Below are 26832 nucleotides of genomic sequence, written 5' to 3' on the forward strand. Positions count from 1 at the left end.
TGTTCAGTATAATACAGTATTTAGTGCTAAGTGATATACTTTAAAAATGCATACTTTGTGAAACTGACAGGTAGAGTCCTAATATGAATTATTTTGTATTAATTATTACAGACTCTGAAAGGAAAACTCACTGATAGCATTTGTGGCCCAGAAATTCCGTTAAAAGAAAGCATTAACAGTCATATTTTGATAGGAAAGTTCTGATTTTTATACTTTAAATTTTATTTTGAAAATAATATTCCTTGTTATTTAGCAGTAGTGTTTATCATTGTGATACAATAAGCTGAAGATAAAACTTTTACATGGGGAATTCTCATAAGGAAATGACCCAAAGAAGCAGTTAAAGTTAGTGACTTATATACTGAATTGACAAAGAATAGTAAACTGTGAAGAAGCAGCTAAATTATGGAGAGAGGCTTAAAATATAACCTTTATTTTAACAAGATCTATAGGATTTTCTTGGCTTAAATTTTCCATTCTTTATAACAAGATGTAAAAGGAGGGCATCTGTCACGTGGGAATTTCATCTTCTATTAAGAAACAACACTGTTAGAGTGTGACCTTTTGCACCAGCTGCCATTCAAGTGTCTTTAACTGAAGTCGTCAGTATATCAGAGTGGTACATTTTTAACTACTTCAGCAGACAGTCTGCAGAAGTAATTTCAGAGTAGGAAGGCATGCCTGTGGTCCAGGGGATTCAGAGAGCTGGTAGAACTAAACTGAATCTTGAAGGATGGGCAGTATATCAATAAGCAGAGATATAGGAGAACATTCTGTGAGTAGCATACAGTAATGTCTTTAACAGGTTCCATTTATGCAAGGCTGCTGGGACCATAAGCCTAGGGTTGGGAGGAAAGAAACTTGAACTGGCTGGTGTCGGAAATGCTGTGGAGTTGGGCCCTTTTCCTGAGGACCCTGACTTGCAGTCTAAAGTGTGCTTTAAAGAGCAAGGTGATGAACCTGGGTCCTCCTTGGAGAAAGGAAGTAGGGAATGGCGTGACAAGAGAAATTGCCTAGAAATGGCAGAGTCAGAAATTCAGAGTCAGACTAGAAACTCTGTCATGATTCTGAAGGTCCATAGGCTAAAAGCATGAGGAATCAGATAGCTTTCAGCCCCAGGATAAAGGAATGGTCAGGGCAGGGTTTAGCACTGGCAAGATGAGGCTTGAGACAGGAAGATGCATTCTACACCCTAATAATAGATCCAGATGAAGAGAAATAAGAAATGAGAGGCAAAGACGTATTCTGGTTGTGGAGGGAAGCAGTGAATAGAGAGATTTAATTAAAACTGTGTGTTGAAAAGTAGGAGCAAAATTGGAAAGATCTTTGGTTTGAAACCCTGAATTCCAAGATTGGTAGATTAGATTTTGTTCTATCAACTCACTAAGAGATTTTTGTTGTTGTTGTTTTCCTTACAAAGAAACTTATTTTTTTTTAAAAAATCTATTCTAGGAAAATAAATCTGGCAGAGATGTCTATGAAGGATTAAAAGGGAGAAACTGGAGGCAGGAATGCCAGTGAGCAGATTGTAAAGGAGTCTAAACACAAGGTAGTAAGGTCTAGGGCCAGGACATGAGGATTGGAAATTGAAAAGAAGGAATACTTAACATATGTATTTTTAAATCTGACTTGGTTCCAGGGTAATAGTCATTTTTACCTTAAAATTGTGTCAATATGAGGCCGGGTGTGGTGGCTCATGCTGTAATCCCCGCACTTTTGGAGGCCTCGTTTCTCTGGTGGGCATTTTGTGCTATAAGTTTCCCTCCAGAGACTGCTTTAAATGTGTCTCAGAGATTCTGGTACATTGTGTCTGCGTTCTCAGTCAAAAGACAGAGACTGGCAAATTGGATAAAAAGTCAAGACCCATTGGTGTGCTATATTGAGGAAACCGATCTCATGTGCAAAGACACGCATAGGCTCAAAATATAGGGATGGAAGAAGGTTGACCAAGCAAATGGAGAGCAAAATAAATAAATAAATAAATAAATAAAGCAGGAGTTGCAATCCTAGTCTCTGATAAAACACTTTAAACCAACAAAGATCAAAAGAGACAAAGAAGGGCGTTACATAGTGATAAAGCGATTAATGCAATAAGAAGAGCTAACCATCCTAAATATATATGCACCCAATACAGGAGCACCCAGATACATGAAGCAAGTTCTTAATGACCTACAAAGAGACTTAGACTCCCACACAATACTACTGGGAGATTTAACACCCCACTGTCAATACTAGACAGATCAACAAGACAGAAAATCAACAGGATATCCAGGACTTGAACTCAGATCTAGATCAAGCGGACCTAACAGACATCTACAGAACTCTCCATCCCAAAACCACAGAATATATATTTTTATTCTTCTCAGCACCACATCACACTTATTCTAAAATTGGCCACATAATCAGAAGCAAAACACTCCTCAGCAAATGCAAAAGAATGGAAATCATAACAAACAGTCTCAGACCACTGTGCAATCAAATTACAACTCAGGATTAAGAAACTCACTTAAAACCGCACAATTACATGGAAACTAAACAACCTGCTTCTCTCAACTTTTATTTTAGGTACATGTGGAGGTTTGTTACATGGCTAAATTGTGTTAATGGGGTTTGGTGTGGAAAAATTTGGTTACCCAGATGGTGGGCATTGTACCTGATAGGTAGTTTTTTAAAACCTCTCCCTCCTGCCACCCTCTTCCCTCAAGTAGGCCCTGGTGTCTCTTGTTCCCATCTTTGTGCTCATGTGTACTCAATGCTGAAACAAAGTTTTAAGCCTAACATAAGCATAAGAATTGATTCAGGAGGTAACTTTTAAAACATAATTAGGTATATGCACTTTGTCTTACTCTTTTTGTGGGAAATTTTTAATTGCTGCATAGAATACAGGACTTTCCAAGCTAATTTAGTAACAACTTAGGGTTTCTATATTTTTTCCATAATTGAGGAGTATAAGAAATTCAGTATCATATATTTAAATGATATTGGATAAAGACATTTTAGAAATTCAAGCTTTTATGTTTCTATTATATTTAATTAAGTAGCTAGAAAATGACAGTTAATATTTAGTGTATTCAGGCTTAAAAAATTATCCATGCTTTTAGTACTGAACTTTTTAAATTATGAAATGAGAAACATGTTCACTTTTGATTTGCTTCCTAATAAAAATTGGTTCATGGTATCCATTTTCTTTGGTGATCTGAATGAGTTATAATTGCATTTTGTAGAGCTGTTTAAATATCAAAAATAGAATTTGTAATGATTTAGAATGCTAGTGTACAAAAATTAATTTCAAAAGCTACAATCCACAGTAATAGTATTCAGTTAACTCATTCAGCTCTATTGCAGAAACTAGTATTAACAGTTTTCATTTTAAAATATTTTCTCTAGAAGAATAATGAAACAAGAGTTGAAGTATGCCTGTTGGTAATGCATAGTTTCTTTGTTAGAATTTGTTTAGATAAAATGGTGTCTTTAGAAGCAAATCACTAAGCTGACGATTGTGTAGGCCCTGGGAATTAGAATAACATCATTAATAAAACAGAATTTTTGACTTTAGGAAACTTGAAGTCTTATGTATATAAAAATACAATAACAAGTGTGTTTTTTAAAGAGATTGTATGAATAATTTACCTTTGTTTAAACTGAAAGCATGATACAATTGGTGTAGACATATCAATTTTTTTTTTTTTTTTTTTTTTGAGACGGAGTTTTCACTCTTGTTACCCAGGCTGGAGTGCAATGGCGCAATCTCAGCTCACCGCAACCTCCGCCTCCTGGTTCAGGCAATTCTCCTGCCTCAGCCTCCTGAGTAGCTGGGATTACAGGCATGCACTACCATGCCCAGCTAATTTTTTGTATTTTTAGTAGAGACGGGGTTTCACCATGTTGACCAGGATTGTCTCGATCTCTTGACCTCGTGATCCACCCGCCTCGGCCTCCCAAAGTGCTGGGATTACAGGCATGAGCCACCACGCCTGGCTGACATACCAATTTTTGAAACAGCAGGAGTACTTAGGAAATATCACTTAACTTACAGAAATTCACTTTACAGCTGAATTTTATCATGCAAAGAGACATGGTATATTGGGACAGCAAAATTGCGCAAGGTGTTTTTTTAATATCTTAGACTAGATCTAAATAATCCTGAGTAAATTCCTTAAAGTTTTTAAAAGAGACCGATGAAAGCTTTTGAAAGCACTCTAAAGCTAAAGATTACAGGACACTTTATCTTGAAGCATACTATACAAAAAATGTACCACAGACTAGGTAGCTTACACAACAGAAATTTAATTTTCTCCTGGTTCTTGAGGCTCACTGGAAGTCCAAGATCAAGGGGCCAGCAGGATTGGTTTCCTCTGTGACCCTCTCCTCGGCTTCAAATGGCCACTTTCTTGCTGTCTCTTCACACAGCCTTTCCTCTGTTCAGTGCATCCCTGCTGTCTCTTCTTACAAGGAGACCCACCAGTCATATTGGGTTATGGCCCATTCTAATGCCCCATTAACCTAATCACCTGTTTAAAGACTGTATCTAAATATGATTATACTCTGAAGTACTAGGGGTTAGGACTTCAGCAGATGAATTTTGGGGGAACACAATTTAGTCTCATAACACATATGAAGAGATATAAATTACAATAAGTTTTCTCCAGTTTAGTAGGAATAAGTATGGAATGAAATGTAAAGGATAGCGTTTCCACCTAAAGACTCCTGTGACCCTGGAAGTACAAGATGTTGGGAAGTATGTTTCCTAAATATTTAGAAAAGAAGTTTAATTGATTGCCTTCACATGAAGTTGTATTCATAGACAGATTATACCAGTACTTTCTCAAGACACTTTCAAATCTAAGATATTGTCATTTCTTCCAGTCCCTCAAATACAAAATGATTTATCAGGCCTAGAAACATGAAAACATTTATAGTAATATACATTTAGTATAAAATAAATATCAAGTTATTTTATCAGAAATAAATTAATTTCAGGAAAATAAAATTAATATATTTTTATACCAAAAGTTTTATCATGTAATGTATTATGTGCAGAAAAGAATTAAACTGGAAAAGATGTGTGAAAAAGTTTTTAAAATTGTAAATTTCTTAAACTGCTAGTTATGTCATGTGTCATAAATATATTGTGGCCCAGTAAACAGAAACCTATTAAAATGGTCTCTAAGTGAAGGCATTAAGTGAAGAAAGCAACTTAGGATCATTTAAAACCAATTGATTTTTTAATACAAGTTTTAAAAGTTATTAGACATGCAACTAGACACTGTACTTTATTTATTTATTTATTTATTTATTTGAGATGGAGTCTCTCTCTATCGCCCAGGCTGGAGTTCAGTGGTTCAGTGGCACGACCCAGCCCACTGCAACCTCTGACTCCTCGGTTCTAGTGATTCTCCTGCCTCAGCCTCTCAAGTAGCTGGAATTACATGGACCCATTACCACAGCAGCTAATTTTTATATTTTTAGTAGAGATGGGTTTTCACCATGTTGGTCAGTCTGGTATCGAACTACTGACCTCAAGTGTTGAACTACTGCCTGCCTTGGCCTCTCTAAGTGCTGGGCTGGGATTACAGGCGTGAGCCACAGCACCTGGCCTACTTTTTATTTTAATTACACTAAATAAAACACTTGAAGCAATAAATCCATTAAAATCTATTTCTGAAACATTCGGTTTTTGCTTTGTTTACTTTTATAAAGAATGGCTACAGCTACTTCTCAATTGAGTAAAGGGACAAGGCAAAGCCAATAGTTTCAATATTTTTAATTGACAGTCCCTAAGTCTACAAAGTTGCTCCTTGTGGCTATGGCAGAAACAGTTGATGCAGAAGGACGCTCTGCCTGCTATTCCACCCACACTAAAATCACTAGATAAAACACAGCAAAATAATTTTGGAACATAAATTTTCCTGAGTACACTTGGCCATAAAACCTGTGGGTAGTTGTTAACATATGGACTTACGTTAAAATATACATATATGTAGTGTACAGTATTCTACATTGTGAACTTATATATGTAATAGTAGGGGAGAATTAAGAACTTTGTAAGTACATGTTACTTGTTAACAATCTTTGTGATATTTACATTATAATCATGAAGTAATGCAAACTAGGAATAAACCATTAATCCTGAATGTGGGATGAACTTGAGGTGGCTGCTTTACCAAGGTTGGTTTACTTAAAAATCTATCTTAACATGATGCCTTTATTTAGTGTGTAGTATTTGCATATGGTGTTCTTCCTTTGCCTCATAGGGATATTGTTCAGAAGCTGGTATTAAATGTCTATGGACAGTATTAACTAAATGTGAATACATTCAAAAATTTACATACAGAGTTCTCATAAAAATATTAAATACTTGTCTGAAAAACTGACCTCAATTCCTCAACCTCAACCTCTAGAGTGCCTGATTTTAAATATATATATATATATATATATATCTTGACCTTTTTAGCAAACCTGTGAGTATGATTTATTTGAGGAAAGAGAGAAGCTATAACAAAGCTGGAACTTAGGAGAACTGATCCCAGAGAAGAATCCTATAAGAGTCTTCTATGTAACGAAATTAACCAGCTCCAAATTACAATTCCTCTGTAAGTTTGCCTATACATTTTTTAAATGCACTTTAAATTTTACCAGATATGGTTATTGTTTGAAAATAAGAATGTCTCTGAAAGATGAATCCACTCCACCAGTTTATTTTAATACCAGACAAGCCTAAGATTAGCAGTATTTTAGGAATAGAAGTCTTAATTGAAGGAGGGAGGATATGGAGCTAATGGTTTTAGAATTTCTGAAGACTTTGGGCATCAGCCTTGGTGACGTACTAAAGTGAGACACAGTGTTTACCTTTCAGATCTTGACACCTGGAAATGCTTGGAGATGTAAGGAGATAAGAAAGCAATGAAGAAAATTTGTTAGGAATATGAAAACCATACCTTTTCCCCGTTTCAGAGTGTTTTTAGGATCTTCGTTGTGCCAAAGAATAGAGAAGTAAACCCTCTTCTATTTTCTCACGTATTAATTTTCTTCCTCTTTCCTCTTTCTCCCTCCTGTACTGTATAATTGCCAGATTCCAGAATCACAACACAAGCTGCTATATTAAATATAATGCAATTACTTTCTGGCTTGAATGTTTGCCAGAGATGACCTAGGAAATGAATTATATTTTGATTTACATTATAATTTTTTGAAAATGGTTTATGAGCTGTGAACAACTAGCACATAGACAACAGTAAAAATTTTGTGGAATGTGTGTGTGTGTGTGTGTGTGTGTGTGTGTGTGTGTGTACATACGTGCATACATATGCACCTATCTCTCAATTCATCGTAACTTAAATTGTGAGTTCTTAGAAATCAGAAGCCTTCTATACCAGTGTTTATCAGTGTGTGTTTTTAGGTCTACCTGTATTAAAATCACTTAAAGTGATAGTTAAGAATACAGATTTTCTGATAGGTCGATCAAAGTCTCTAGCAAAAGCAACTCTCTAGGCGATTATTAGGCACATTCATCATTGAGAACTGCTTATTTATTTGTTGTTTGTTTGTTTTTGAGTCTCACTGTGTGGCCAAGGCTGGAGTTCAGTGGCATGATCTCAGCTCACTGCAACCTCTGCCTCCCAGGTTCAAGCAGTTCTCCTGCCTCAACCTCCCAAGTAGCTGGGATTACAGGCATGTGCCATGATGCCTGGCTAATTTTTGAATTTTAAGTAGAGGGGGGTTTCACCATTTTGACTAGGTTAGTCTCAAACTCGTGACCTCAAGTGATCCACCTGCCTTGGCCTCCCAAAGTGCTGGGATTATAGGTGTGAGCCACCACACCCAGCCAAAACCTGCCTATTTATATTATGAAGAGGAAAAGGAGGTCCTATATAATAAAGAGCCTGTAATTTTCCATAACAACATAAAATTTTAGGTTGCATCATGATTCACTGGTTTCTATAATTGTCAAAGTTTGTTTTATCAAAAATCATGGAAAAGGGTTATTGAATTATTTTTATTCTTGTGTTTGGAAATCATATTAGCACTTCATATTGAAAGCTGAAAAGGGTTATTAATTTTTGCCTGGTCTCAATTCTAGTTAATATAAATTCTTATCTCTCGGAACTTTAGAAACAAAAGTTCAAACTGTAACCAAGGCTTTGTTCAGTAATATGCTGGCTGCATTAAAAGGAAATAAATTCTTTGCATTTTGTAGATGTGTATCATGGGAGATGTTGCCTTGGGTCAGTTTCAGAAGAACATACCACTAAATTACTCATTTAAAATAGTATAAAAATAATGCTGGCAATAATAATAATACTTTCTGAATTCTCATTATGTACCAGGCGTTGTACTGGGAGCTTCATATTCACTATTAAATGAAGTAACTCTCACAACAACCTATTAGGTTATTACCATTATTAACTCCTGTTTACAAGTATAGAGAGTTTAAGCAATTGCCCAAGTGTGCCTTACAGCTAGGATGTGTAAAGACTGGGATATATATGCAAGCCTGTCTGGTTCCTGAGTTTACACCACTAACCACTGTGCCATAATGTCCCCTTGAGTAAGAGTAAGTAAACATCTGACCAGACTGTTCGGAGTATGTTCCAAAGTGTAAGGAGGATTAGCTTCCAGACAGTTTCATGTATTTTCTGTCTCTTACAAGGGAGGGATAGAAGGTAGTTCTCTAGGGAAGAGAACAGAAAGTTTAAAACTGCAAACTATTGAAGCTGGATGGGAACTCAGTGATCATCTTTATAGATAGGATAGAGAAGTTATCTGACCTCTTTAAGAAAGCAAGGGACAGAGAGATTAAATTTGCCTAATATCACACATCTGTTAAAGAGATACCTAGTTAATGATAAACTAGGATTTTTTTAAATGCAGACTTCTTTTTTTACATAGAAGATTTGAAATGTCTTCCAAAGACCCAAAAGTATATATGAAGTTTCATAATTTGTTTTGTTTTTAGATTAATAATATCTGGGCCTACCTGACTATTTCTGCTAGGCCCAGACTATTTTTCCATCATGGATAACCAATGTCTTTGTCCAGTTACAGAGCTAGCAAATAGAGACTAGAAGATTTTATTAGAGTGAACATGTGAGGTGACATTTAAAATAATTTTTTAAAAAATTTAAATCCATTTTAATATATTCTTAATGACTTTATAGATGGAGTAGTATAATATGTAGTTGTCTGTGTCATGGGGCCTGAGTTTCCTGATCCTATCCTGCTTCTTTTCATCAAGGGAATATCATAATATTCCCTGGAATGAAATATACTTATGCATAATATTGTCCATAAAATATATTTGTTAGCCCAGCCTGGTAGCTCACACCTGTAATCACAGCACTTTGGAAGGCCAGGGTGGGTGGATCACCTGAGGTCAGGAGTTCAAGACCAGCCTAGCCAACATGGTGAAACTCCGTCTCTACTCAAAATACAAAAAAGCCAGGCGTGGTGGTGTGTGCCTGTAATCCCAGCTACTTGGGAGGCTGAGGCAGAAGAACTGCTTGAACCCGGAAGGCAGAGGTTATAGTGAGCTGAGATCGAGCCACTGAGCTCCAGCCTGGGTAACAGAGGGAGACGCCATCTAAAAAAAAAAAAAAAAAAGAAAAGAAAAGAAAAAATTGAAGAATACTTTCTGTAAAGGGTATCAGTATGATATAGCAAGAGAAACTACAATGGACAAAAGTGCTCAGTGATTTCATAGAGTAAGTAGCAGAAACCAAATACTATAGGGAAGTCCGGTGGGATAATAAAGAAGGAAAACCTGAAATTTGAACATGAAGATGTAAATATAATTTTAGAGATAAAACTGAAGCTTGAAAAGCCTACCAAAGTGCTGGGATTACGGGCGTGAGCCACCACGTCTGGCCTGCTAGAGACTTTTAAATGGACACAAAATTCCATGAACTTGACAAGGGAAGCCAAATGAAGCTGAAAAGCATTTAAGTGAAGCTGAAAAGAAAAATTATGTAACTTTAAGATTTAATACAGTCTAGAAGATAAAATACTTCCTTAAAATCAGGTAATGAAACTACTACAGAAGCAAAATGGGGTAGTTAGAAAGCTTTAAATATCTAAACATTTTCAGAAGTCTTTTGAGGATAATCAGGATGACTGTCCTAGACTCAAAGGAACAGCAAAGAACTGATAGAGAAGAGCAAGTGTTAGAAATCTTGGGAGAAAGAGACCATATTTCCTTACATTTCAAAAGTAATCAAAATATAGCAGGCAGAGTTAATTACTTCCAGTTCTGCAATTTATATTCACCATTTTATTATAACACTGAACATATAGGGATATTTGGTTTATGGTTCTGCTTTTACTAGCTGTGAACTAATAATGGAAATAGACTCTCTCATGGGTCTTTGAATCTCTAGGACTTTTTTTCAGATGTTAGATCAATGCCAAATATCACAAAAAGTGCATAACAGAAAATAAAGGGACTCAAATTTTACAACACAGATTTTCTGTGCTGATAAATGGTGGTGGCTAGATAATAAACATTTTTGGAGGAAAGCTGTTTGGATGTGTTACCAATTTTAAAATTTAATATGCAACATTTATATATATTTACATATTATATATGCAGTCCGGTTTAGAATATTAAACTTCTTTGTTCTCCTATATTTTAAGGATTGAATGTCATGATATAATGAATGGTATACCTTTTAAATTTTGTAAGTAAGGGAATATAAGCTTCACTTTGCTATTTTTATTTTGATAAACCCATTTTTATATAATTAGCCCCCCAAAAGTCGAGTCTCTATAATTTTTCCTAACATCAAAATAAAATTGATGACTGAAATTATTGAGAATCATTGTATGATAAACCACAGCCTATACCAGCCATTTCCAAAGTTAAATCACTTTCCCAGAAAAGCATGCTTTTCTCAGGTGAGAATTTTCGCTCTGTCTCTCTTTCTCTCTCTCTCTCTCTCACACACACGCACACATGCACACATGCACAAACGCATGTTCTTAACTAAAACTAAATCAATCATGATTTCTGTACTCAAGAGAATCGTATACTCTGTTCCTCTGATATTTGCATACTTCACTCTTCGTAAGCTGGGTTTTAAAAAGTCTTATAAACCACTTCAGGCATTCTGTGCTATAATGACTCAGACTGAGTGACCTGAAAAAGTGAGTGCATTCTCCTTGCAAGAGTTGATCATTTCACTATGCTACCCAGACACATTGAGACCTATGTTGAGATGTATGAGAAATGGTGGAGCATGGAGGGGAATTATAATTCTCCTTCATATATGCTGTCCCTGCTACCTGGAAAATCTATGACTCAATTCTTTCTTTACCTGTAAACCCCTATTTATCCTTCAAGTCTCACAATCAAAGAAACTTTCTCAGAAAGTTTTCTTCGGCTGGGTGAGGTGGCACACAGCTGTAATCCCAGCTACTCAGGAGGCTGAGGCAGGAGAATTGCCCGAACCTGAAGGTGGAGGTTGCAGTGAGCCAATATGTGCCCCTGAACTCCAGTTTGTGCTCCAGAGCAAGACTCCATCTCAAAAAAAATAAATAAAAGTCTTCTTCCTTCTGTGACTTCCCCAAATTCTGATCTAAATTAAGTCCTCACTCTCATTACACTTAGCGGTTTTCTTTCATGGTGTATAACAATAATTATGAGTTAATTTTTATGATTATTTGTTAATGTCTGCCTACTCATTGTGTTGTTGACTTTATGAGGAAAATCACTCATTCCTGTTTGCTAATCATTTTGCTTCCAAGCTTAAGAAAGTGACTGGGAAACAGTAGTGGTCAACTAATATTTGTTGAATAGATAGAAGAGAAATGAATGGATGGATTAACAAATACTTATGTGAAAGACTCACAGCAAATAGAATGGCTTTTGAATTTGTTAATCTGGTTACATTGTAGGCTGTAAATCATAGATCAAGACTTGTGGTTCCTTCGCAAAAGTCTTTTCAGTTTGTTGTGAAGTATGAGAAAGGAGATTAGGGTGTGAAATCTTATTCCATTAGAAAGTTAAGTTGCAGAAGGAATTGCCAAGCAGAGGAATCCCAACTATAATGCAGTGGTCAAGGAGAAGCATTATAGCATTTTCCCTCAATTAGAATACATACTGATTTGCCTCTCCTTGTAATTACTTGTATTTATTAGAGAGTTTCTGTTTTATACCACAAATTTACCCCTTACTAGGACTGTTTTTCCCAGGTAATAGTCCTCTGTCTTGTTAGACATGAGCCACTCACCTTATTGTGTCCACAATTACTGTATAAATGGAACAGATTATGTGGAACCATTTTGAATAGGATTTTAGGAGGAAAACATGTTTAATCTGTATTATTATTTCCTACTATAAAGTTTCATAACAACAAGATAAACAAACAATTATTGAAAGGGTTTTTTTGTTTTTTGGGTTTGTTTTTTGTTTTTTTTTTTTTGAGACAGAGCCTCACTCCAGTGCAGTGGTACAATCTGGGCTCACTGCAACCTCCACCTCCCGGGTTCAAGCAGTTCTCCTGCCTCAGCCTCCCAAGTAGCTGGGATTACAGGCACCCACCACCACACTCAGCTAATTTTTGTATTTTTAGTAGAGACAGCATTTTGCCAGGTTAGCCAGACAAGTGGTCTGCCCACCTCAGCCTCCCAAAGTGCTGATATTACAGGTGTGAGCCACCACACCCAGCCTGAAAGACATCTTTAACAGCGTACCTTAAATGGGAGTCCGCTGATGATGAGTTGCTTAGACTGGTTCCTGAGTTGCACACCATTTTAACTATTTACTGAATTTACTGAGCTATAAATAGAACTACCTTCAGGCAACAGTTCACTTATACCCAATCTAGGTGATGTTTGACCTGGATCTGTATAACATGAATGTTTTTCATGGCCTTTTTTTTTTTTTTCCAGTATGCTATTTAAAATCAAAATCTTGCAATGTATAAAGCTTTGACAGACTCCTCACTCTTCTCTACTGCCTTTGATCTTTAATAACTCAGATTACTTTATTACACATCTTATGTCTTCATATAAAATAAAAAATAAGGTGTCTGCAATTTCAAAACTCAACTGGAAAGTTAAGCAAAAACATCTGTGAAAAATGGCAAATTTTCTATTTTTATGTCAGCGTGATATCAAGCAGTATAGGGAAATTAGAACCATTTATACCCAAGTAATATGTGACTTAGTTGAACAAAGTGGTAATCAAAAGAAGTCTTTATTGCCATAAATGTTGCAATGAACATATGAAGCTTAGCTAGTAATGAAAAAAGGAACAGGAACAAGTAGGAACTAGACTTTAACTGTGGTAAAGGGAATGTTTTATTTTTCCATTCATACCTAATATTAGTCTAGTCACACTGTGGTGTCAGGAGTAAATGAATAGTGAATGAATAAATAAATGAATAAGGAAAAATGTAAATACACTTTTTACAAGTATTGCATGAAGTTATTGGCATTGGTATCTGAAACTTAGATAAAATTATTAGATGTTACCATATATTTGTGTAGAATGCTTACACCCACAAAATTTCAAAGTGCCGTTCATCTCATCATGATATGAGAAGTTGCTAGGTAGTGTTCATCTGGAATTTCAAGGAAATTATTATAGTCAAAAAACATGTTTCTTATTTTCTCAAGTGTTTGAGTATATTCTTCTAACATTGCTGTGAGAACTTTGTGTGAATTTATCACAAAGCTGGAGCACTACTTGGAATAGTGGAACAGAATGAGTGAGCCAGGAGTCTCTTAGACTTGGAAACCATCCTTGCCACTACCACTGCCCTAGAGAGACTGGGAAAAAGAGAAGGCCTCTGAGAAGCCCAAACTCTTGCCCATTTTCAAAGACCAAAAATTGGCATATATAATAGTTATCATGGGCAGGGTAGAGAAGCTTCTATTTTTAATTTTCTTTGTTCCTATTTTCTGCCTGCCAAACGTCCTTCAAAATGTTTGGTTTATGATTTACATTTCATTTTTGGAAATATACTTTCATGGGTGGCCAAATAGCAAGATTGCAAATCCCATGAATATATATTTCATATCTTCGCTGGAGGCTGAGTTGTTCGTGTGATTTTGGCTGATATCATATCCATACACTGATTCTTAACTGAAGATATTCAGTGAGAGTTTTAGATTCCTGGTGATAGCTAAATAAAGATTTATATAAATATGCCATATAATAAAACAGAACGAATCATGTTAAAAGTTCCTTGTTGTAGTCCCAGCACTTTAGGAGGCTAAGGCAGGAAGATCACTTGAGGCCAGGAATTTGAGACCAGCCTGGGCAGCATAGTGAGACCTTATGTCAAAAAACAGTTTTTACTAGTAGTTTCACTGTCTAATTGTTGATCCCAGCAGATTCTCTTCAGCTGTGTCACTCAGCAGTTAAACATTATGGATAATGTAGTCATAGAACATGCATTCAAATCTTGGGTTTGCTACTTGTGACATTGGATAAATTTTCTTTTAACACTCTGCCTCAAACTTCATGGGCTTATTCCTGATCTCATTTCTTAATAAGCTGTGTAACCTTGAGCCAAAGACATCCTCAATGTGCCTTGGTTTCCTCTTGTATATAATGAGTATACCACCACTAGTATCTCCCTCATAGAATTGTGTATGTATTAAATGAGTGTATGTGCTGATAAGTAAAGTTGCTGAGAAAAAGGCCTGGCTTATAGTAAGTGGGATATAAGTGGAAAAGCCAGGCCTATTTCCACTGGGCCTTTTTCCACTTCCTATTCCACTAGAGTGTGAGTTTCATGAAGGTAGAGGAGGATTCTATCCATATTTGTTCACTACTGTGTCCCCAGTGACTAGAATAGTGCCTGGCGTGTGGTAGGCACTCAGCAAATATTTATTGAAGAAATATACAGGGCTGGGTGCGGTGGCTCACGCTTGTAATCTCAGTACTTTGGGAGGCTGAGATGGGCGAATCACCTGAGGTGAGAAGTTCAAGACCAGCCTGACCAACATGGTGAAACCCCATCTCTACTAAAAAAAAAAAAAAAAAAAAAAAAAAAAAAAAAAAAAAAAAAAAAAATTAGCTGGGCCTGGTGGCAGATGTCTGTAATCCCAGCAACTTAGTAGGCTGAGGCAGGAGAATCACTTGAACCCAGGAGGCGGAGGTTGCAGTGAGCCAAGATTGCACCATTGGACTCCAGCCTGAATGATAAAGCAAGACTCCGTCTCAAATTTAAAAAAGGAAAAAAATGCATCAATTTTCTTGTCTGTGAAATGCGAATAATGAGATTAATGACCTTATATAGTGTTTATGAAAACTAAATGAAGTAATACATATGAAGAACATAAAATTACCTATTATCATCATCATTATTATAAAGGGCCATAATCAATATTAAGAGTCTAGATATTTGTTCTTCCCTTCTATTATGTAACTACTCTGCTTTTATAACTCATGATTTTCATCTTCAGAGTTTTTTCCCCTTAATTCCTGAGTCAAATCTAAACCATTAGTTTTTAGCCTCATCAGTAAATTTATTTCCTTACTTCCATAGGTATATTATCATAAATCTTGCTTCAGAAATAATGAAAATACAAATCATTTAATCTTTGTTCTCATACTAGAAATACTTTTTTTTTTTTTTTTTTTTTTGAGGCAGGATCTTGCTTTGTTAACCAAGCTAGAGTGCAGTGGCATGAACATGGCTCACTGCAACCTTGACTTCTCGAGCCTAAGCAATTCTCCCACCTCAGCCCCCCAAGTAGCTGGGACCATAGCCATGCACTACCATGCCTGGCTAATTTTTGTATTTTTTGTAGAGAAAAGGTTTCACCATGTTGTCCAGACTGGTCTTGAGCTCCTGAGCTCAGGCAGTCCTGAGCCTCCCAAAGTCCTGGGACAACAGGCCTGAGCTGACACATCCGGCTTATAAATGTTTTTTGACCTCATAAACTTTTATAAAAGTTTTTGGTTGACCACCTGCTGAAGTATAACATCTGCTTTTCACTCTTGAAAACTGCTGAGTAAAAACAAAAAATACTTGTGAAAAGGGAAATCACAAAAGCTTAAAATTTATTTGTACAATATTGACATAAAACTGGGGATGGAAGAAAAGATTTTATATTTTGGAGTTCACATTCATGTCAAAGATAATATCCCAAGACTGTTAAATACCTTTATCAGTTTGAAGTCAGTTTAAAAATATCAACTTCATGAATTTATCTCCTATAACTTAAATGCAAAGATACTATATTACGGCAAAAATAACAATAAAGTAAAATAATTTAGGATTCTGAGTGTTTGTTTTAAATAAACCAAACCAAAATATATCCACAAATATTCCTATTTAGCATAAAGACAATTGTATGCAAGGAATTAAATCACTGGTAATTGATGTCAGTTGTGAAAACTAATGTCGTATCAATCTTCACAACTGATAAATCCTCCTATTACCAAGAACAAGTGTATATCAAAAGGAAAGTGGTGAATTCAGTCTGCCACATGATTTATAACTTTTCTTGAGAAATTCCTGTCACTAGCCTTTTCTGAGTTGACTGGAAAACACTTAAATAGTCATGGAAGTAACCATTTGTTTTTCTATTTCCTTTTAGCATACCCACCTCGGGGCCTTACTGCTTTTTTTCCCATTACTTCCCAGAGGGACACTCTTTCTCTTTCCTTCCCTTGCTTTTAGCCAGCAGTTTGCATTCTTCTCATCATTAGCTACATCAGTGGTTCCCAGTATTTTTGGCAACAGGAAACATTTTTGTGGAAGACAATTTTCCACAGACCAGGAGCAGAGGAGGTTTCAGGATGATTCAAGGGTATTACCTGTACTATGCACTTTATTTCTATTATTATTACATTGTTATATATAGTGAAATAATTTTACAACTCATAATGTAGAATCAGTGGGAGCCCTCAGCTTGTTTTTCTGTAGCTAGACAATCCCAATCTGGGGGTGATGGGAGATGGTGACAGATCATCAGGCATTAGATTATCATGAGGAGTGCTCAACCTAGATCCCTCACATGTGCAGTTTAAAATAAGGTTCACACTCCTGCGAGGCAGAACTCAGGTGGCAATATGAGCAGTGGGGAGCAGCTGTAAATACAGATGAAACTTTGCTCACTCACCTTCCACTGCTCACCTCTTACTGTGTGGCCTGGGGTAGGTTGGAGACCCCTGGCTTACATCACTTGTAGCATAAAAAAGGGGAAGGCTGCTACAGGCGTACCCATGTTCCTGATGGAACTAACCCAAGATCTAGACACGATAGAGCTACTTCATGTAGGAACGTTTTTGAGTATTTACTTAAATGACCAAACCTCTATTTCAGAAATAAATTATTTCACATAATTTAAAATTCTGGTGACTTTTCAAAAACAATTACAAAAAGTGATACATAAATGACACATAACTTTCTAGCCCTGTTAGAATTGATGGGACTTAAATACACATGTGGCTATTTAATATTAATGTTTTTATTTTTAAAAAGAATATGGATTTAACATTGGTATATAGTTAGAATAATCACTATGGTTTTATAAATGTACTGTTGATATTTTATTTATGTTGGACAAACTAATTTACAGTACAGTTAAAATCAAATTTATAATCTAGTTTTATTTAAGTTTATGCGGTATAAGAGATCTGTGATATGATGTACAGGGTACTGAACCTGAAATCAGGAAACCTGAGTTTGAGTCTTGCTTTTCCACTTTCTAGTTAAGCTAGTCATTTAGTATTGTTGAGTCTTTATTGACTTAGCTATAAAGAAGGGATAATTATGACATTCTGTCAGAATTGATGTAAGAATTAAGTGGCATAATTACTATAATATGTTCTATAAACTCTAAAGTACAACATATCCACAAAAATGCCAGTACACATTTATCAGATAGGATATTATGATAGTATATGCAAGTTATATCTGTTCATCTTTTCTTCAAAAAGGTGATTTTTATGTTTAATAGTGCCATATTTTTTCAAGGCCATATTTTACTTTTAGATGACTGTTTATTGTGTGCATTTGTGACTCACTTTTTCTCTGTCTTTGAATTAATGAGAAAGTTCTAAATAATTTGAAATACTGGATGATAATGATTCTGGAATTATACTTAGTTGTATGTAACAAAACTATGTAGTGGCCCATTACTTGAGAACTACGTCCAAAACTACATATACTACTTGTATATTCTGATGTGGAGGAAGGACACTTTCAATCTTTTTTCAGTAATTTATTTTTATGTAAATTTTTAAATTCCGTAAGCGGTTACAGTACTTAGAATGGAACTAAGGAATAATAAATCAACCTATTAAAATATATAAAATAGAAATATTATTTCAATGTTATGTATTGGAAAACAATTGAACATAAAAATATTTTCAAAAGTAGAATTCTAAATTTTCTCAGTTATATCAGTATATTCCACAAGTTATTCAAGACTATAAGTTTCTGGCCAGTATTATGGGTCCGTCTCTCCGGTACCTCTGTGCCAACACTCTTTCCTTAAAGCCTTCTTCCCCTAAATAACATTATTTTCTTCCTTCTCTCTACTCCACCTTGTGCCATTCTTCTATCACTCATCTGTAAGATCCTAGGAAAAAAATATCAAAAAGCTTCCCAGGACAACTTTGTTCTGAAACTGCAAGAGAGAAGTGGTGGTCATGTAGAAGTAGACGCATCTAGACTGTTCCAGACTAACTTTTTCTTGGTTCATGAAACCAGGTTATTAACACAGACAAGGCAGAGCCAAGGTAACTCAGGCATAACCACAGATTCTGTTCTCAGCTCCCTATCCCCATGCAGTCTCTAGCAGAAACCCAAGAAATCTTTTTCCAAAATGACTTTCAGTCATCATGATGATGTCCCTGCGTGCCAAAAATGAAAGTTTTTCATGTGTCCCCAGTCAATTTTTTATTTTATTTTATTTTAGAGACACAGTCCCACTCTGTCACCAAGGCTGAAGTACAGTGGGAGCATCACCACTCACTACAGCCTCAACCTCGCAGGCTTATGCCTTTGTCATGCCTTAGCCTCCTGAGTAGCTGGGACTACAGATGTATACCACCACACCTGGCTAATTTTTTATTTTTAATTTTTTCTAGAGATGAGGTTCCACTATGTTGCCCAGGCTAATCTCAAATTCCTAAGCTCAACTGATCCTCCCACCTCAGCTTCCTAAAGTGCTGGGATTGCAGGCATGAGCCACCAAGCTCAGCTTGCCAATTTATTTCTTTAAGATTCTCTGTTCAATCCTTCTTCCTTGATACTTTCTTCCTGATCTGAAGTTAGGGATGTCTAATCAAAAGTACTCAAATTTTTCTAACCAAGTAATTTAATCATTGGGAGAATCTGACTGGTAAACTTCCCCATTTCTCCAATTACATTTAGATTTGTATGGTAACAGCTGTTTCCTCTTAAATATAAATATATTTTTATATTTTTTACCCTTTAATCTAAATTTTCTCTTAAAGTATTTTATTACATTAAATTTATGTTTTTCAAACTTTTTCAAAAGTGAGAAACACATTTTACATTATAGCTCAATACATACATGTGCACACACATATAAACATACGTATTCATAAAACAACAATGCAATTGATGCACTAACCATATGGGCTGAACTCTGATATGGTAATTTAATTTTAAAAACCTTAATCAAAACTTATTAATTATTTTCATGACTCACTTTTGACCGACAGTTCAAAAAACATTAGATGACTTTTAGTAAAATCCATGCAGTTTCTAAAATTCTATGATTCTGTTTATTCTTATAATGGAAATCTCATTTAGTGAAAGTTTCTAGTCTCTGAATAAAAGTAATTTGGTTTGAAAAAGAATCAATAGAGTTCTCTGGTTTTATCAATGTCATTTTGAAATGCTGATATTTGAGGAAGATAAATAATGAAAAGGAAATTGGACTAACAGAGAGTTGTAGGAACATTAATGAGAAAGGCCAAGTCTATCAGAAAAACAAAAGCAATAAATCTGGATGAGCCTAAGTCTAAACAACCAAAGTTGTCACTTTTTCTTACATGGAACTCTTATTTATACTGAAAGTTTCCTAATTTTAATTGGGTTTAAAAGGAGTATTACTTGCATGCATTGTTCATACCTTCTAAACTGTGATGTGCAGTGGAAAAAGTCTTTTCCATACCTAGAAGGTTCTGCATAACCTGTGTCTTTCTCTGACTCTTATCTCTCTGTCCTTCATTCCTTCCCACCTACTCCAACTGCCCTGGCCTCTTTGCGGTTCCCTGGTCACACCAGGACATCACACCTCAGGGCCTTTGCACTAGAGGTTCTCTTGGCCTCAAACTTACTCTCTTCCTGGAATATCTGACTAGCCACTGCCTCAGGTTCTTCAAAGCTCTGTTTAAATGTCGTACTGTCGTGAGAACAACCCTGACAACTCTTTTTGAATTGCAGAGTATCCCATACCCCTTAACTTTATTTTTTTTTATTTGCATTCATTTCCTTTTCAGCACTACATAATTTACCGAGTTGTTGTGTCTCTCCCATGCAACTAAAGTGTAAGCTCCATGAGAGCAGGGATTTTTTAGCTGCTTTGGTCACTGCTGTATCATACAAACCTCTACCATGGTACCTGGCATATACTAGGAGCTCAATTAATATTAACTGAATGGGTATTTAATCTTTCAACATTATAAAGCAACTAACTTGTACAGAAATACTACCTAGGAAGTATTTATTGAATAAATGAACCATTTTAGATTGTATAATTTACATTTTACACTGAAATCCCCTGTTACACGTGCCCAGTGATCATGTTTGACAGGGTTAGGACTGCTTAGTACCCTACCTTCCCGCCTCCCTAGATTGTGAAACAGAGGTGGGATGACTTGTCTCAGGTTACAAAAAGTAGGACAGTCATCTGACTCCTGGGAAAAAAAGAGAAGAATTAAAGTTGCTGTAGGCTCCTGGATAGAGATGTGCAGTTTGCACAGTGCATCATCTAATGCTGCTTATAAACTACTTTGCTCTAGTATGTTTGTGTTGTTTCCAAATTTATGTTAAGAGGATGTTACCTTTTGCTTAGATGTTAAGCCTTACAATGTTGTCATTCTTAGCCACACTAGGCAGATTATTTAATTTAGAGAAAGAAGACAGTAAAAATTCCTAAAATTAAAGTAGATAGACATCATTATGCTTTTCAGTGTTGGTGTTTATCAGTTATGGATTTCTTTAGTTCACTTTTTATCTTTTTAACAAAGAGTAAATGAGAAAGATTTAATTGTATATTTCCGTGGAAGCTGGTAAAAATTGAGGAGCCTTTGTGTCATGACTTGAAGAAAATTTCAATATTTTTTGCCTGTGCTTGAGGAGCGCTAAAAAACAAAACAAAACAAAACAAAAAAAAAAACAAAAAAAAAAAACAAAAAACAAATGTGAACCTGAGGAAAGGGAAAGTGACTACCAAAAATTTACCTGTTCTGTTACTCATCTGAGATGATGCCTAATCGCTGCATTTTATTAGTCACCACTCCCTGGCCTTAACCACGAGGAAGGAGGAGGAAACAGCGGGAGCTACTCGGAGCAGCTGCCCGGGACCTGAGGCGCGCGCCCAGAGCCCCCAGCCCGCCGAGGTGCAGCCGCGCCACCACCTCCCCCTCCGGTCGCTGATTGGCGGGGACCGCAGCATCAGCGGCATCTCCCGGCGCGGGGAGGGCAGCGAGACTCCAGCAGCACCGTCCTCCAGGAACCCCGGCTCCCTCCCGGGCGAGACCTCCGACGTTCCCAGCCAGCAGCCGCTCCGCCTGCCACCGCCTCCATCTCCTCCTCCTGACCCTTCTCCAATAAAGTGGAGGTCCCGGCGGCCAAAAGAGCCACGTCTCCTCCGGGCTGGGTCAGGGAGGCAGGGGCCGGAGCCTCAGGGTCCCGCGGCAACAACCTGGCTTCTGGCCCACTGGTCCCGGAACCTCTGCGGTCGCCGCGCCCCAGCCGCCAAGACGCCGCGTATCTTGTACCGCGGGAAAAGCGGGTCCTCATCCAAGATGGGCCGGCAGGGCTTGGGGGGTGCCGGCGCTGCGGGACGCTCCATGCAGCGTTCCCAGAGCCGGAGCAGCCTCTCTGCCTCCTTCGAGGCTTTGGCCGGCTATTTCCCCTGCATGAACTCCCTGGAGGAGGAAGAAGGAGGTGAGACACCCCTTCCCCCGTAGTTGGTGTCTCTGTCTGTTTAGAAAGTCGTTGGCTGGAGGGTTGGCAAGGGCAGAGGGAACTCCACGTACCAGTGTCCCAGCCCCTCCGCTGTCCGGGACTGTGCCGGGGGAGAGCCCCAGAGCGCGTCGGCTGAGCAGAGAAGTTTTCTTGGTTATTTGGAGAGCTCCACAGGCGCCGACTTGGGAAAAGGCTCTCCTAGTGAAGTTGTATGAGAATGTAAACTGGTGGGAAGCAAAGCGGCGCCTCTTGGGTGCACCTCACTCTGTTTTTGTTTACTCTTCGCAGTCTGGGTGCTAGCATTTGGCCTGGAGGACAGAAATACTCGAAAACTAAACGGAAATGCAGCAGCAAAACTTTGAAATAGGAATTTCAGCCTATGAAAACCCCAAGATCCGGAGAGGGGAAGGGGTTTCACAGTGGGCAGACAGGTGGAGGGTTGATGGTGCCGAATGTGAGTTTGTGCTCAGGGCACAATCTCTGGTATTTCAGCAATGCCATTGTAATTAAGCTAATGGAAAACACGAGGAGGACTCGCTGTTTTAAACTTTTCACCAGTTGGAGTCCATTAAGTTTTGAATAAGAGAACATGTATTTTCTTCATGAAGAACTTTCCAATAAGATTTAACAACTAACACTGAAATACAATTTATAAATAAAAATGAGAATAGACTGGAAAATAGTAAGTAGTGTCCCAACATTTGAAATATTTATTAATTTACTGATATGCTAGTTGCAAACTGTGTTCGTTTTTAGATGCATATCCAGAGTAGGTTAGTTATCATAATGTTAACTCTATTACTGTAAATAACAGGGTTGGTTTTGCTTCTATCCCATGACAATCAGTGACCTCTTATTAGGACATCTGTAGTGAGCCCTGATTTAAAAGAAATTGCCTTCTCTAAAAACAAATCGAAATAATTTTTTTCTGCCATTTTCCCTGATAAGGGAGGGGGAAAAGTAGAAGATGGAGGATTGGTAATATGTCTGCAAAGTTGTCTTCAAACTAATTTATTAGCTAGAGCTATCTAAATTTCTTCTAACTTATTGTTACAGTATCAGTTGGATATAAATCAATATACAGATTTAACAGTAGGGCACTTCCCTATATAAACATGACTTAATTTTCGTACTAGTCCTTTTCTGTTTTTCTTTGTACATTTACATTTCACTCCCTTCCTATTATTATTTAAAATTCTAGAAAATGTAAACAAGTCAAGAAGTTAGTAAATTAAATTGGGTAAATGAATGATCGTAACTGTAGCTAAAACTTTTAGTACTTATTATTAGTCCGGCACTGTTCTAAGCACTTGACGTGTATTCTTTTAGGCTCACAACCAACTTATGAAGCAATACTTTTATTATCCTCATTTCCCAGATGAGAAGACTGAGACAGGAAGAGGTTCAGAAATTTGTCTAGGGTCACCAAGGGTAATAGAGCCAGCATTTGAACCCAGGCAGTCAGCAACACAATCTATTCATTCAGCTGCCAAGCTATACTAGATTATTATTTTCTTATATTTGGCCACATTCATATACCTAGTAAGTGATGAGGCTAGAATTTAAACACTTGTGCCTGAAAATACATATTTAAATAAAACACAGGTTATTATGGATTCATTTCCCAAATTTTTATTTTTGCACGAAGTCTTTAGTCTTGATTTTGCTTCAGATAAGGTATCATCCTTTTTCTTTAAATTATAACAAGGATTGGTGGGTTTACAAAATATGATTTCAAAACCTTTTTGAGACAAGAAAAACATATGTAAATGTGAAATTATTTCAAAATTTAAAGTACATTTGCTTAACCATGGCTCACACAGACTAATCCCAAAGGAAATTCCTACATTTACACATGGAAATTGGAACAGATTTCTGTTCCATAGTTTGGCTTCTTAAGTTGCCAAGACAAAATGTTTTATATGGGAAGCAGCATTTTCAAAGTTAACCATACAGTTCTCTGCTTGTAACTAGAGAGGAGACACTCTCCATGAATTAGAGGTTTTTCCATTGGCTTACAGTCATTTGTACAGCCGCAAGAAGAAATCTTAACTTTCTTCTTTGATTTTGCAATTCTCTTAACACCTTTGAAAGTCCTAGGATTTTTGAAGATATTTCAACATACTGTGCAGAATTGTAAAAGTTAGAAATCACTGGCCTAAAGCAGTGCTTCTGTTTTCCTTTTTTTTTTCTTTTGAGACACCCACACAGGATTCATGAAGGTCATGTGGATAACATACTAGGATTATATTACTATTATCATAACTGTGAGACTCATTCTCATTTGTAAAGAAAGTAAATCCATCTCACCATATGATGTTCACAACTGGTTAAGAGCAACTTGTCTAAAAATCACTGATCTACTAACCAGTGTGATTTGACTAAGTTAACCAGTCAGTTCAGTAAGCCAGTCTGATTTTAAAGCTAACCTTTTTTTTTAAATTGTGTTTTCAGAAAGAGGGCAATAGCAAAATAATTTCAAATATACCCTGTCTTCCAATTCCGTATTTACATTTTCTTCTTGTACAGCATATCTTCGCATTCCATTCTAAACAAAAAGTGCTGAGAAGTCTACAGATAGATCATATTCTTTTCGTTCATCCACTCATTCATTCATTCATTCAAAAATATTTATTGAGGATATTTGATAGGTTAGAAGCAATGAGTCTGAATTAGGTAGATATGCTCCCTTCCCTCTTAGAGGTTACAGCCTAATGGAGATAGGTAGACATTAATAGAAATAATTAGATAATTATAACTGTGACAGGTGTCAGGAAGGTAAAGTACAGAGTACAACAAGAGATTATAAGAAAGCCTAATTTAGGAGTTAGAGAAGGGTGCCCTCAGAAAGTGAGGGTTAAACATTGATTCAGGTGTCAATGATAACTCTCAGTTTCTCATGAACCAAGCCAGTATCAGCAGCCTCCCACACACCTTAGAAAAGAATTTTCCTGCAGCCCACAACTAGTAAGTGGTAGAGTTAAGATATAAACCCAAAATCTATCTTTGAAATTTCTAAGCTAACTACTCTATGTGTTGCTTCTTCATTGTTATATGACATTTCCTTTTAATATGCTATGGTCTTGAAGACCAAGTACAATAATAAAAGTTGCCACTTACTGGCCGGGCACAGTGGCTAATGCCTGTAATTCCAGCACTTTGGGAGGCCAAGGCGGATGCATCACAAGGTCAGGAGATTGAGACCATCCTGGCCAACATGGTGAAACTCCATCTCTATTAAAATACAAAAAATTCGCTGGGCGTGGTTGTGCGCATCTGTAGCCCCAGCTACTCGGGAAGCTGAGGCAGAAGCCTGAACCTGAGAGGCAGAAGTTGCAGTGAGCTGAGTTCACGCCACTGCACTCTAGCCTGGTGACAGAGCAAGACTATACCTGAAAAAAAAAAGAAAGAAAGAAAGAAAGAAAGTTACCATTTATTGTGCACTTTCTACATGCCACAATCTCTTAATTTCATGGTAATTCTTCGAGGATGTTACTTTTTTCCTCATTTTACACATGTAAAAAGTAAAACTAAGGGAAGCTAAACAACTTGTCCACAGATCATAAATCTCAATGAAGCTGACTTCAGTGAGGATGAAAGGGACATTCCCATAAACAAAATAAAGATTGCTGATGATCTTTGTGGGTTTTTTTTTGTTTTTTTGGTTTTGTTTTTTTTGTTTGTTTTTTTTTTTTTTTTTTTTTTTTTTTTTTTTGCATCCTTTTCCCTGGGTATATTCCAGATAGATGTTCTCCTAATCTCTTCGATTGTTTTTTGTTTTTTGTTGTTTTTTTTTTTAAGTGAAAGAAGTAATAGTACCTTACATGTTATTTAACAGTTTATAAATTATACTTAATTATCTTATCATTGAAACCTTTGAGATAAAAATTATTTTCACTGTATAAACTACTTGGCCTCAACACTGAGTCCACCTCCCTACGTAGGATATTAGTATGTGTAGAGTTTTTAAACATTAGAGACAATTATAAGAAAGAAGGAACTATTTCAAGGAAAGGTTACCATTCCTAACAAGAGAAGAAACCCCACAACTTCTCACCCGTAGATCCAAGGTCAAATGATAATGGCCTTATAATGTAGGAAAATCGCACATTTTCTATTACCTGAGGAATCTGGTTTCTCAGAACCTATCTTAATGTTACATGTGGCTCTGGGTTAGTGATTCTTGTTTGATTATGTCCATATGTGATGAATTTGGCCTACCTGATTTTATGGTCTGCCACCTTTGGTTAAAATATAGTTTGGTAATCATACAGAAGAGATCCTATCAACTTAATACTATAGAAATGAACTAATTAACTCATCAAACTTATTTTACATGCCACTAGCTTAAAAATAAATTATAGGAAAACCGTCTAAGAAACAAGAACAGCTTTAAAATCACCAGAAAACCGAGGAAAGAATCTTTGCATGTGATAGTGAAGCTATAAGGAATTAAAATAAAATTGACTAAATAGATTGGAATAAAAAGACCTATTTAACTCTGCCTCACTCTTTAAGAAGTTACTCACACAGCAAGAAGAGTATAAAGAGACATATCTTGTTCTAATCTTTGTATATAGTAAATAATGTACTTCATTCTTAATAATCAGTCCTATTTGATTAAAATAGTTTAGAGCTTTGCCCTTACTGCATTAGAATAAAAAAATTCTTCATACATTTAAACGTAATCCTCTTAAAGTACAAA

At 36.5% G+C, this 26832-nt stretch overlaps 1 protein-coding gene across 50 annotated transcripts in view; it reads left to right on the forward strand.

Annotated features, from left to right (window-relative positions):
• Positions 1 to 26832, forward strand: part of RIMS2 (regulating synaptic membrane exocytosis 2) — a 730833-nt gene that overhangs the window by 678116 nt on the left and 25885 nt on the right. The window contains exon 1 of one of the 50 annotated variants that reach the window (XM_010349294.3): positions 10347 to 22106. The exons of the other annotated variants lie outside the window; for them this stretch is intronic. Coding sequence (XP_010347596.1) covers positions 21965 to 22106 — 142 coding nt within the window. The 5' untranslated portion in view covers positions 10347 to 21964. Of the gene's footprint in view, positions 1 to 10346; positions 22107 to 26832 lie in introns of those variants that run through there. 50 annotated transcript variants of the gene reach the window in all.

Source organism: Saimiri boliviensis, chromosome 15, assembly GCF_048565385.1.
Source record: "Saimiri boliviensis isolate mSaiBol1 chromosome 15, mSaiBol1.pri, whole genome shotgun sequence".
NCBI lineage: Eukaryota > Metazoa > Chordata > Mammalia > Primates > Cebidae > Saimiri > Saimiri boliviensis.